We start from the raw sequence: 12,012 nt of genomic DNA on the forward strand, positions 1-12,012 counted from the left end.
TTTTCCCCATTTCTCTTTTTAGCCTTTCCCAGCCTGGTGCCATGTGATACCATCTGTGAGCTTGAGGAAGAATTTGAGGAGTTATTGCCTAAACACCTCTGGAGGCCACCAGGTTGGAGAAACTGCACCGATTCATCAGAAAACAGATGGCAGCCGTGGCTCAGGAGGGCCTTTGCACGGATGCACCTTATGTACCAGTTACCCTTGTTACTAAACTGGGAGGCCCTACTCACTGTCACTCACTCTTTGGTTACCTCCCCTTTGGATTATTGCATCCTATGGGGTGCCCTCGAGACCACCTGGAAGCTACATCTGGTCAATTAATTCTAATTCTGTGAAGCCTATTCAACAATGCCACCTAATGGGACCCAGGAAGCATGCCTCTTCTCCCATGATACCTGATTATGGAACGGCATAACCTCCCCCCCCCACAAAATTCAGATGGCCCTAACCCTACTGGCGTTTCATAAGACCTGGCCTTTCCCCCAAGCATTGGGCCAGGCTGCTGGGTGAGCCCATCTTGGTATGATGATTATATCTTCTAGGGAGAATTCTGAGTGTAATACGTCATTTTTAATTTTTTAATTTGTATTGTTGGCTTATTTTATTGATTGTTAGCGACCCAGAATTGGGTGTCGGTTTGGGGCCCATATAACTCTATATAACAAATAATAAACCAAAAAAAAAAATCCCATGAGATTTGTGTCACTTTTAAAGTTAACCAATTTTATTATTTCGTAAGCTGTCACAACTTAAACCTACTTCATACTGTAAAACGGGTGGAGTAAATTCTTAGCAGAAAGATACAGGCTTTGTTCCCACTTGCAGTTTACAGCATCAGTTTAATGCCCTGACAACTCCAGTCTTCTCCCTTGATCACAAAATGTTGGCCCTGCTTTTTCCAGACTATAACTGAAACAGACATGTTATTACTTTTTCTACAGGAATAAAAGTTGTTTTCCCATTTTAATCCAACACTATTCTGCTACAGCTTCAACACTGTACAAAATCTATAATGCGGCACTGTTCTTCATCTTGAAGATGAGATCAGGTAACCTGATGCAACCGGAAGTGTTATTGCTCATCTAACTGATTTAGATGAGAATAGTTTTTTGCCAGCTCAAAGACTGGGGGACAGCACATTGAATGAACTGTGAGGAAGAGCCTATGAAAGGATAGATAGTTTAAATTAATAGTGGGGAAATGGCCAAATTTCTAAGGGATACCCCACTGTTTCTGGAATTGACACAATTACAGTGGGATGTCTGGTCTTTATGGACTCAGACCATGTGCCACTACCATCCAAATTACACATTAGATCCTGAGAAAACTACACGGCATAGATAACTTCCCAGGAAAAACTCTTCCAGCCACTGTAGATGTTGAAGCCCTTAAGACCCACATCCCAGGTGATAATAGATTACCATCCATCAAGAATATTGTTCTTGGTGATCCTCTTAGACAAGAGAAATATCAAGTTCTGCTACTATTATTTCAGATTTGGAGTGAAAATACGTATCTGCAGATAAGGGGCAGAGTCACTTGAAAAACAATGCTTCTTATTTATTTTCTTTTCCCCCCTTGGTTCTCCCCCCCCATGAGAAAAATGATAATGAAATATTTTAAATATTTTAAAATAATACATAGGATATGAAAGAAATTAGTCAGTGTTCGAAATATTCACACCAAATCGAGAAATTAACATGAAGGGACGGAGAAGCTTCTCTTTATAAGCAAAACTACAGTTTTCAGAAATGAATGAAAATGAGAACATGATAAAAGATGACAAGACATAGAGACTTCTGATAGGGATAATTAAATTTTAAAAAATGAAACTGATTAATCAATATTGTATGTGACAAATTGTGTATTCTTAGACACTCTCCTCTCCCCCTCCCTGTTTTTCTCATCTTTTTTTTCTGGAACTTTCGGCATTAATGTAATACAATGAAGAACAAAATCCAAGAAGATATACAGTAATTTTATTTTACTACAATGTTATTGATTTCTTCTGTTTTAGCCTTACTTTTTTTGTCTGCCTGATTCTCCTAAACAAGCAAACATGAACAAATACTGTACCATATTCCTTAAAAGTTCAGCAGCTTTCAACTTCGTTGGTAACAAAAATTAAAAGGTCCAAGAAAGCCAAATACATTTCCTGAAATTACTGTGATGAACAATGAACTATTGTCATTATTTTACAAAGGAAATCCACTGATTGATCCCTATATTTACATACCTCCATCTTCCACCCAGAAGGTGCCGCAAAATCTATTGTATATAACCAGACCCTATGATATTATCATAACTATCCAAAGATAATATAGTATCTACAGTGTCTACATCTAATAAATACGATGAAGACACACAAATTAGGGACTTTAAAGGCATTTCTCCAACTATAATATTCACCCAAAAACCAAGAGATCCCCAAGATAGTTGACTGTGATGAACAGCCCACAAGAGACTCCTTCAACAGTATTTCTTTCACTGCCACCTACAGGTTTAACATAAATCAGTGCTCCACAGCTTATACCAGAGAATAACTGTTCTCTTTTATACACCTTGAGTAGCAAGTTTGAATATGGACCAAAATTTCCTGTATGGTGGTGTAATCTAATATTAAATATTACAGCATTACTTGTCAAATGTTCATAACTGGCATATTTTATATTGTTTCCAAAGCACCCTGTATTTCCCTTAGCTTCCATTTTCTGTCATTCCAAATTACAGCTATGATATCAGTATTTTCAAGACTACAAATCTCATTAAAAAGAGGTGTTGCGGATTTTTGGGTGGACCATAAATTCTTTGTTGATTTTGTTGTATCAGTCTGGCAATGGCATTTGCTTATACTTGATTTATGACCTCTGCCTATCTTATTTTGTTGCTCTGACTTCTACATTGCAAAACAATTCTGCCTTTTCCTTTCTGTCTCTTTTCCCATACAAATTCCCTTACAAATTCCCTTACAAATCAACATACTTATAAAATCTTTGTTGCAGGAATTTACTCCATTCATTTGATGGAGTAGGCTTATTCCATAAAATTTTATTATATAATAAACTTGATTAGTTGTATATATCTTGTATATATTTTGCTAAAACAGGCTAACAATTGCCTCATTGCAGCAAGTTAGTCAATACATTTCTATAATCTTTATCACTTAATCTATTACAGACTGAAGTATAGGAAATCTGTAGCCCTCCACAAGTTGCTGAATGACAATTTGTAGCACAGCCAATCAATATGGCTAGTGGCAAGGTGTGCTGAGATAATCCAATAAATATATGTAAAATATTCATAGGGTTTCTGGTGCATCTGTAAATATATTCATTAAAATGGATGTAACAGTGCAATTCTATAGAACAACGTTTCTGAATCTTGGCAACTTTAAGATGTCTGCACTTCAACTCCCAGAATTCTCCAGCCAGAAATTGTTTTTTTTACTGAGACATTTAGCCCAACATATTTGAAGGGCAGCAGGATGGCAAAACAGAAAACAGGCCGATATGTTTGACTCATTTATGACTGCTAACATGACAGTTATAGTTTTCTCATATTTCTTTCCTCAAATGAACAGCCTCAACTTCAAAATCAGATCAGAGCATACAGAAAATTGGTGCAGTTCAAGGCAAATAGAGACCATGTAGCAATGTGCTTTGCAAAGGCAAGGCAGGCAATCATATTCCAGATGTTACAATATACAAGTTTCCCCATTTGTAAAATGTTGAGGTATATCTGTAAGATACAAAAGTGTCTAATGTCTAAACTATGATGGTGGTGTCTAAATTCTCTATAATCCTCACCCACACTGTCACTTTCTGCCGAATCGTAACCATTCCTTAGTAGACCCTTAGTAGAGGGAAAGTGACTGATTAATCTAAGATTCAGTAATTTTGAAATGCAATCTAGTCTATCTTTACATAAACAAAGCCTGAAGAGTGTTAAGCTGCTTTATCCATTTGAATAAGAAATAAGAGAATACTGTAAGAGATTTGCACAATAAATATAAGCTGTACTGTGATCTATTTTACACTGCCTTTGTATCAAAGGCATAATCTGCCGCACACCTCTGGCTAAATTTAACGTTCAATAAATTGAATTTTTAAAATGATACACGTTTGATCTAGAAAGGTAATAAAAGATGAAAAAAAGATGACAGTCTTAAGCGAGGGATCATTTCTGCTTTTCCAGATTTGTTGGCTTTCAGCTCCCATCAGCCTACAGCTGCATAGCCAAAAACTACTCTACAGTTTTTGGAAACTAGAGAATTGCAAGGGTTCACGTTCAACATCTGTAAAGGGTGGAAGAAGAAAGATCTGTTTATTTGTACCGAGCCCTCTTTACCCTCCCTTCCGTCGTGGCGACATTAAGAACGAGGCACCAGGTGAGGCATCGACCCGCGCGCGTAAGCGAAACATTCGGACAGGTAAGACCTGCAAACAAACCCGCCCACGCTTGATCGGCCAGCTTGCGATTGGCTGCTTTGGCATTCCACGACCTCAACCTCGTTCCATCGCCTCTGCTTCTTCATTCGTCGAAGCTGTTCAAGCCCCGCCTCCTTTTCCATCGATCTCTTGCCACAAACGCATCTCTTCCCCACCCACACATTTAGTGACCGTAGACTTTTTATTAAGAGGTAAACACGTTATATGGTTGCCCATTGGCTCGGTATCTCTCTTCCCTCTGTTTTAGCTCTATGGGAGGAAGTGCTCGCTTCCGTTTGCGACAGTGCCGTTAGGGAAGATGTCGCTCAACTGACGGGGAGCACGTTTGAGGAGGACGTGAAGTAGAAGAAACTCCTTGGAGAAAGTAAGGGGTAGCAAGGGAGGATAGAATAGAGCAGTATATTAAGGCAGAATTAGTAAGGGGTTAGGAAGAACCCGGTGTCCTCGAGATATTTTGGATTTTTTTGGTTGTTTTTATATTTGTTTTAATTGTTTGTAAGCCTCCCAGAGTATGTTTTACTTATGTATGTATGTATGTATTTAATTTTTATTGAAGAAGTTCTTTTACAAAGTGAAAACAATACAAATTAAAAAAAATAAAGTAAAGTATGGCAAAGAAAGGGGGAAAAAGATATGAATAAGTGGCTTCCGATTTTCCTTACAGTAGTTATAAATGCATTTGTATTTTATTCTCTCTCTAAGATTACATCACGGCTCCTTTCTTTCCATATTCTACTCTTTCTAATCCTCAAACCCATGAATTTATTTATTCATCAATCAATCATATTTATATAGCCACCGATCTCATGAACGTGATTCTGGGTGACGTACCGTAAAAAACAAACCTTAAAAAAGAGACAAACATTAAAAACTATTCCATAATTAAAAACACCAATATTATTAATGTGGTATAATGTGGGAGATAAGAGCATGGATCGAATTCTCTGTCATAATTACACATAGAGGCTTTCTTGTCCTGTCCAAATGTGTTGCAGATGTCTGCCTGTAGAAATGATGGCATTCATGCTGCTGGCTAGCTAGTTATGGGCTTCTGGAGAAATTGCAATATACATTTCAGGTAATAATTGATTTTATATAATAGTTTTGAGGATATGGACAAGTAGGGAAATTGGGTGTGAGTATGACAGAAAGCATTTTCCTCCTAAGCAATTTTCATTATTCTTGCCTTTTCTATTATAGAAAGAAAACAGTTTTCCAGTTATATCCATACATTGCCCAATAGTAACTAAGCAAAAACCAGATGGCTGATGAGGGTGCAGGAAAACTCCAGCTGACACCAATGACTGAAGACTTAGTAATGAACAGTGAAGAGGGAGGAATAGAGACAGTCTCAGAAAATAAGGAAATAGAAGAGGATTCTCAGCTGGATTCCTGTAATCAAAATGGCACCAAAAAGGTTGTACCTGGCATAATTTATCTTGGTCATATCCCTCCACGCTTCCGGCCTCGGCATGTCCGAAACCTGCTTTGCGTCCATGGTGAAGTGGGACGTATTTTCTTGCAGCCTGAAGGTGAGCTTGTATGAGTGCATTAGAAACAGTAAGCCGTTCTATGTATGTGGAAAAGAGAATGCTAAATAAAGTTAATATACGTTCTGGTATAAAAGACTGGGTTACCTGGGGAACCACTGAATGTCATTTCTCATTACCCTTGTCATTAATGTGGGGGGCAGGTGAAGGGCATGGTATTCAGATGGAAGCTGTCTTCAGCTGGGTGTACTATTAATTGAAATGCTGTGCAGTTTTTATCACTTCAAAAGGAAATTATTAATGGTTACATTTTACACTTGGAGTAAGTTGGTTTAAGGATGAAATATGTATAAACCAATAGGTATGTGTGTGACTGAGCTGGGCCTAGTCCAAATTCTGTAGTTTATGACTCTTTTGTCTTTTTGCATTCCTCAGAGCGATTTATCCGAAAGAAAAAGAAGGCGGCTGGTAGTAATGCCAAAAACTTCACTGAAGGTTGGGTGGAATTCCGGGATAAGCGTGTGGCAAAGCTGGTAGCTGCTAGTTTACACAATACTCCTATGGGTGTTCGTAAGAAAAGCCAATTCCATTATGACCTGTGGAATATAAAGGTGTGTTACCTGGGACTGATTACTCTGTTATCTCTTCCTAATCTGATTGCTATTGGGAACAACTCAACCTTTTTTTAAAAAAAAGATGAGGCTCTTCAAAGGAATTGAAAGTTAATGGTTGATGCAAGTTTTTATCTCCTGGATAGACTGATTCTGACTTGATGTTGTGAAAGTGCTCCTTCTCCTGCATTTCCACCTTCTTTTCATGAAATCTGGTGCAAGATCAGTTGCTTTGCTAAACTATATTTGGATTGGCAAAACAGTTCAGCCATATATAGAGATGTTGGAGGGATTAAATCAATTTTTATATGTCCTACAGCTATGTTTTCATATAGCATCCTTGTTCAAAATGCGATGGGTTGAATCAAGAAATGGTCAAATGGCACCCCATAGGCCATCCTCATCCTTAGAATAATTCTTAAGCACATGACAGTCCTCAAATCAATTTGTGATTTAATGTTTTACTCGCTGTAAAAGATGTAATGAATCCCTATGTGCATGTGTGCATTTGATAAATAGAGTACATTTTAGAAGATTAATAGAATAAATATATTTCTTGAGGAATTGTTTTGGAAGCACTCATATCTCTTCTCACTTCTTTAAATGGATTGCTAGTGTTCAAGCACATGGACTCTATATCTGTAAAATCTGTAACTTTTTTTCGTTTGGTCAAGGGATGAAATTCTATGAAGATGATTAATTTCAGATCACAAATCTATAGTGCACTGGATTATTTCTTTTCTCTCTCTCTCTCTCTCCTTCTTATCTTGGGAGTGTGATGGATTGCTCAGACTTGTATCAAGATGTAAGTGCTTGCAGTGAGCTTTTCCGGTTAGACTGAGGGCCATGAATGGTCCCACATTTGCCATTGAACTTCTACCACCAGATTCTTTATTACAGGTTTTAACCAGTTCTAAGGAGGTCAGATTGTTCCAGCCCATAGATTAATATCTGTGAGGACTAGAGTAGCCTTAAATAATATGGAGAGTATTTAAGCCTGGGTTACAGGATGGTCAGTTCTTCTCACCCATGCGTTGTTATATGCTGCTACGATAATCTTATGACCTATTAACTAGTTTCCCTATCTTTCTCAGTATTTGAACCGCTTTAGATGGACTCACTTGAGTGAGCAGCTTGTGTATGAAAGGCAGGTGCGGCAGCAGCGCATGCGTGCTGAAGTTTCTCAGGCCAAGCGCGAGACTAATTTCTACCTGCAGAACGTGGAGAAAAGCAAGCACTTTTCAAAGAAGGGCAGTCAGGGAGAACATGCCGAAAAGAGCTGGGGCTTCGTTCAGCGCTGTACTGAGGACGAAATCCAGACGAGCAAAGGAAAGAAACGTCTCAAGCAACAGCTAGCCCGGTCTGCTGAGATCCAGCAGAAATCCCAGTCAAACAAATCTCTGTTGACCAAAATCTTCAATATCCAGCAATAGAGATGGACCTGTGGACTGAAGGACCCGCTCATGATCCTGGTCTAGCTCTTGGCAGCCAACTTTTGCAAGTGGAGCAAACCAAGTCCGCCATTAATCCTACTAGAGGAAAATGCTTGTGTTGTTTCAGTAAGTACTTGGCCTGCTGTATTGGTATGCTGGCGATACAGAAGTTGCAGAGTTGCCTCCTGAGGAGAACATTTTCTTTAGGGAACTATGTAGAGCAGTGTTTCTCAACCTCGGTCGCTTGAAGATGTGTGGACTTCAACTCCCGGAATTCCCCAGCCAGCAGAGCTGGCTGGGGAATTCTGGGAGTTGAAGTCCACACATCTTCAAGCGGCTGAGGTTGAGAAACACTGATGTAGAGCTTCTAAATATGGTCCAATATTAAAACTTTACCTTAAGGGATTTGGCAGGAGGCAACTTTTTCTTCTGGTTCTTCCTTTGCTGATTGAGAAGTCGGGGGAATAAAGGAACAGGTTGGTATAATCTAGTGAAACCCAAGGTATTTTAGTCCTGCCTCCATTTGTAGAACTGATATGAAGTACAGCTAAATAAGAAAATGTCGAGAATTCCTGCTGGCTATGTGGAAATAAAGACTATGATATTATAAGAATATGTGTCATTGGATATGCCAGTCAGAGGCTTGGATTTAGAATAGTAATATTCATGCAATCCTGAGCAAATGCTGCCAGACTAAAATAAAAAAATGTTTTTTTCTACTGTTTTGAGTTTCAGGTTTCTCATCAGAGATCTTATTTAAAACTTAGAATCATGAGCCAAATCTGTCCATCTTTTATAATCTAAACTGCCTCTTGGCCCAGCCTACTAACAGTTGTGGTGGGGAAAATTGGCAGAAGGAATACTGTGTACACTGTTCCTGGAGGAAGGGCAGGATAGAAATCTAATGAATGAATAAATAAATAATAAACACTTCCTTAGCAGTGTTTTCTGTGTGATTTTTAATCAAAATGTTGGGAAATTAATAAAGAAAAAGGAGTTGATCATTCCCTTGTTTAGACAATGGAAGGTTTTGTTTATTGTATGAGTGGTATTAAAATATTTTGTTTTGGGGGGATTGCAGGCAAAGTGTTGCTCATGATGAAGGATTTGGAGTACCTTTGTTACAAGAAAAAGCAACAATAACCATTTAGACTGAAAAGCCCACAGATACAGATTATGCATGGTGTAAAAGTATCCTTTAAAAAAAAGAGAATTCGAGGCATTCCCTGAAGGGAGCTATGTCAAAGCATCAGGGCTGAGTCTCTTCCTCAGCACAGGAGCAATAGATGTCTTAGATGGGAGGGCAATCCAACGGTTAATTATGCCAGATCGTTCACTCATAAAAACAGGTGGCAGCTCCAAGGAAATGAGAAATCCAGGAGCTTTTCTCTCCACAGAGAATTTTTGCTCCCTTCGAGTTAAGTTTCAAGGGATCTGATGAAGTGACTAAAATTCAGAATGGTTCCGGTGGAGACCCGTATTCATCCTCCCCCTCAGTCACGGAAAGGACCAAGCAAGGCCTAGGCCTTCTTGAAAAGGAGATTTTTTGCCTGTGAGCATCTAGATAAGCCACTGGCCATTTTAAGCTCAGAACTATTGCTGCCTCCTCCCAGGCCTTGAGAAATGGAGTTTCCCAGAGAAACAGCAAGAGGTCTTGCTAGGCCCTGTAATTGGGTGCAGTTAATGAATTGCTGAATGGGAAACATCCCTGTCTTTTTTGTCTTAGAGCCATTTGGACTAGAAGAGCAGTCAGTATATTGATGGAGCTGTCTCTGCTCTTCCCCGGGCCCTTGGAGTCTGTGAGATGGTTACAAGAGCAAGTGCAGAAGAGCCTATTTGCAGCTCTTGGGGCTACAGCTGATAAATAGATAGTTTGTCTCAGACCTATGGATTTCTTTTAATTTATGTTCAGTAAAAAAATAGTTTGTCTTGGACCTGTGGTTTTCCTTATTGTTGCTAAATTTCTCCTGGAAGAGAAATTCTTTCCTCCATTAGAAGGATTGTCTTTTGTATATCAACAAGGGATTCTTATGGTAGCATTTGTTATATGTGCCAGTTATTTCCTTGCTATTGAGTTGATTTAGTTGAGCAAAGGGGAGGGGGTGGGGTATCATAGAGATGGGGCATCAAGGCCCTTAACTCTAGCCCACTCCTCTGTGCAGAAATCCAAATTAAAGCATCCCTGAGAGATGGCCATCTAGCCTCTGCTTGAATAAATCCAATGAATGGGAGCCCAGCACCCTTCATGGTAACCGGTTACACTCAATTTGCTCTTATGTTAGGAATTTTTTCTAACATTCAACAGGAATCTATCTTCCTATTCCTTAGATCCCATGTCCTATACTCTGGAATGAGGGAGAACAGGTGTCAGTCTTCTAGGTGACATTGTTTCAGGTATTGTTTATTTTTATTAGTCATAGACCAGTACAATTAAAAATGCACAAAATGTGTCTAATTAAAAATTCTTAGCTATAATAATAGCAAATAAAATCCATATCATAATTATAATTTGGCAGCCTACCTATCATTTATACATGAGGTCAAGCGGCCTATACTGTAGTATATTATTACTCCTTAAATTATGACAACCTATAATTATTAGTTATTAGCTACTAAAATTACAATGAAGTGAAATATCTAAAATTGAAGCGTGTTGGTTATATAAAAATGTTTACAATAAGTTGTTCATCAGATTCCAACGAATCTTTAGTGCTGCTGTGCAGAATCTGGCTACCTGCGCTATGACTATAATCCGTTCGTCTTTAAGCAGAAACTGTAGATATTCAGTATCAGAGCGGCCTGGGAACCTATTAATCATCGGATAAATAAATTTTGTTTGAATGTCTCTATAGAATGAGCATCGAAGAAAAACGTGTCCAGTGGTTTTTATTTTCAGGTATTTGAAGAAATTTATCATATCCCATCCACAGTCTTTGGAGGTTAAGCATACCAAGGTCTTCAGTCTCCAAAGGATTTAGTTTCTAGTCCCTGAGCATCCTTGCTGCTCTTTTCTGAATCTGTTCTAACTTCTCTGGGTACTTGTTGTAGAGCAGTACCCAGAACTGAACACAATACTCGAAGGAGAGGGGTGGTGGAGGGAGTCTGACCAACTACATTTACAATTTGAAAATTATAAACTATTGTTGATGCAGCCATAATTGCATTTGCCTTTTTTGCAGTCACATCACATTACTGGCTCATACTCAGTTCCCAATCAACTACTGTTCCAAGATCTATTTCACAGTACCATTCTTAAGGCTGTACCTGTGCATTTGATTTTTGCTTGTTAAGTGCACTTGTCTCTGTTAAATTTCATTCTGTTACTTTCAACCTATCTTTTCTTAACTATCAAAATGGTTTTGAATCTTTTTTTTGCCTTGTTAACTGTGCTGTTTACTTCCTTTTCAAGACTTCCTACAGTTCTGACTAAGCAAGTTAATGTATATCTTTCTACTGATACGATGAAGTTTTGTTGGCCTCTGTGCTTCCAAATCATCAGATCCATCACTCTGGTTTCCAGGAATGGATATAGTTAACACCTCACAATATGGAAGTTTATTTGATCTTTGTTTAAAGACATTTTAGTCTCTTGGACTCCCAGTCTAGTCTCTTTTCTATGAGGCAGTTTTTATTCCATCCTCTGAACAGCTCAGTCAGAGGTTGTTTTCAACAACAGAGGTTGTTTTCAACATAGTGTCTTTCCTCTCACAATGGAATAGCATCTAGAGTAGCTCTAGCTAGTTCTTTCACTTCCCGTTGTAAACCTGTTAGTTTAGAGAAGCGTTTCTCAACCTTAGCAACTTTAAGAGGTGCGGACTTCAACTCCCAGAATTCCCCAGCCAGCTTGCTGGCTGGGGAATTCTAAGAGTTGAAGTCCGCACCTCTTAAAGTTGCCAAGGTTGAGAAATACTGGTTTAGAGCATCACTAGATTGTTACAGCCTAGTGAATGGAAAGGAGCATTTTACCAGATCTAGTCAACCATCAGACCTGAGGCCTCGGGAGTCCAGCTTTCCTTTCTGTATTTAG

At 38.7% G+C, this 12,012-nt stretch overlaps 1 protein-coding gene across 3 annotated transcripts; it reads left to right on the forward strand.

Annotated features, from left to right (window-relative positions):
* Positions 1–4,738: 4,738 nt before the first annotated feature.
* Positions 4,739–11,776, forward strand: ABT1 (activator of basal transcription 1). Of its 3 annotated transcripts, XR_003084983.2 has the most exons (5): positions 4,739–4,815; positions 5,652–5,983; positions 6,377–6,552; positions 7,647–8,200; positions 8,328–11,776. XR_003084983.2 is itself a non-coding variant. In XM_007430809.4 (4 exons), the coding sequence occupies exons 2-4, from the start codon at positions 5,713–5,715 to the stop codon at positions 7,983–7,985; spliced, it is 786 nt and encodes a 261-aa protein (XP_007430871.1). In that variant the 5' UTR covers positions 4,739–4,815; positions 5,652–5,712; the 3' UTR covers positions 7,986–8,273. The 3 variants fall into 3 exon arrangements, 2 of the variants coding, with proteins under 2 accessions (XP_007430871.1, XP_087993976.1); XM_007430809.4 differs by lacking the exon at positions 8,328–11,776 and having other exon boundaries at positions 7,647–8,273; XM_088137850.1 differs by lacking the exons at positions 4,739–4,815; positions 8,328–11,776 and adding an exon at positions 5,475–5,529 and having other exon boundaries at positions 7,647–8,273.
* Positions 11,777–12,012: the final 236 nt, after the last annotated feature.

Source organism: Python bivittatus, unplaced genomic scaffold (assembly GCF_059951505.1).
Source record: "Python bivittatus isolate LINGU-HERP-01145 unplaced genomic scaffold, Pbiv_v1 ctg000220_np1212, whole genome shotgun sequence".
In the NCBI taxonomy this organism is placed as follows: Eukaryota; Metazoa; Chordata; class Lepidosauria; order Squamata; family Pythonidae; genus Python; species Python bivittatus.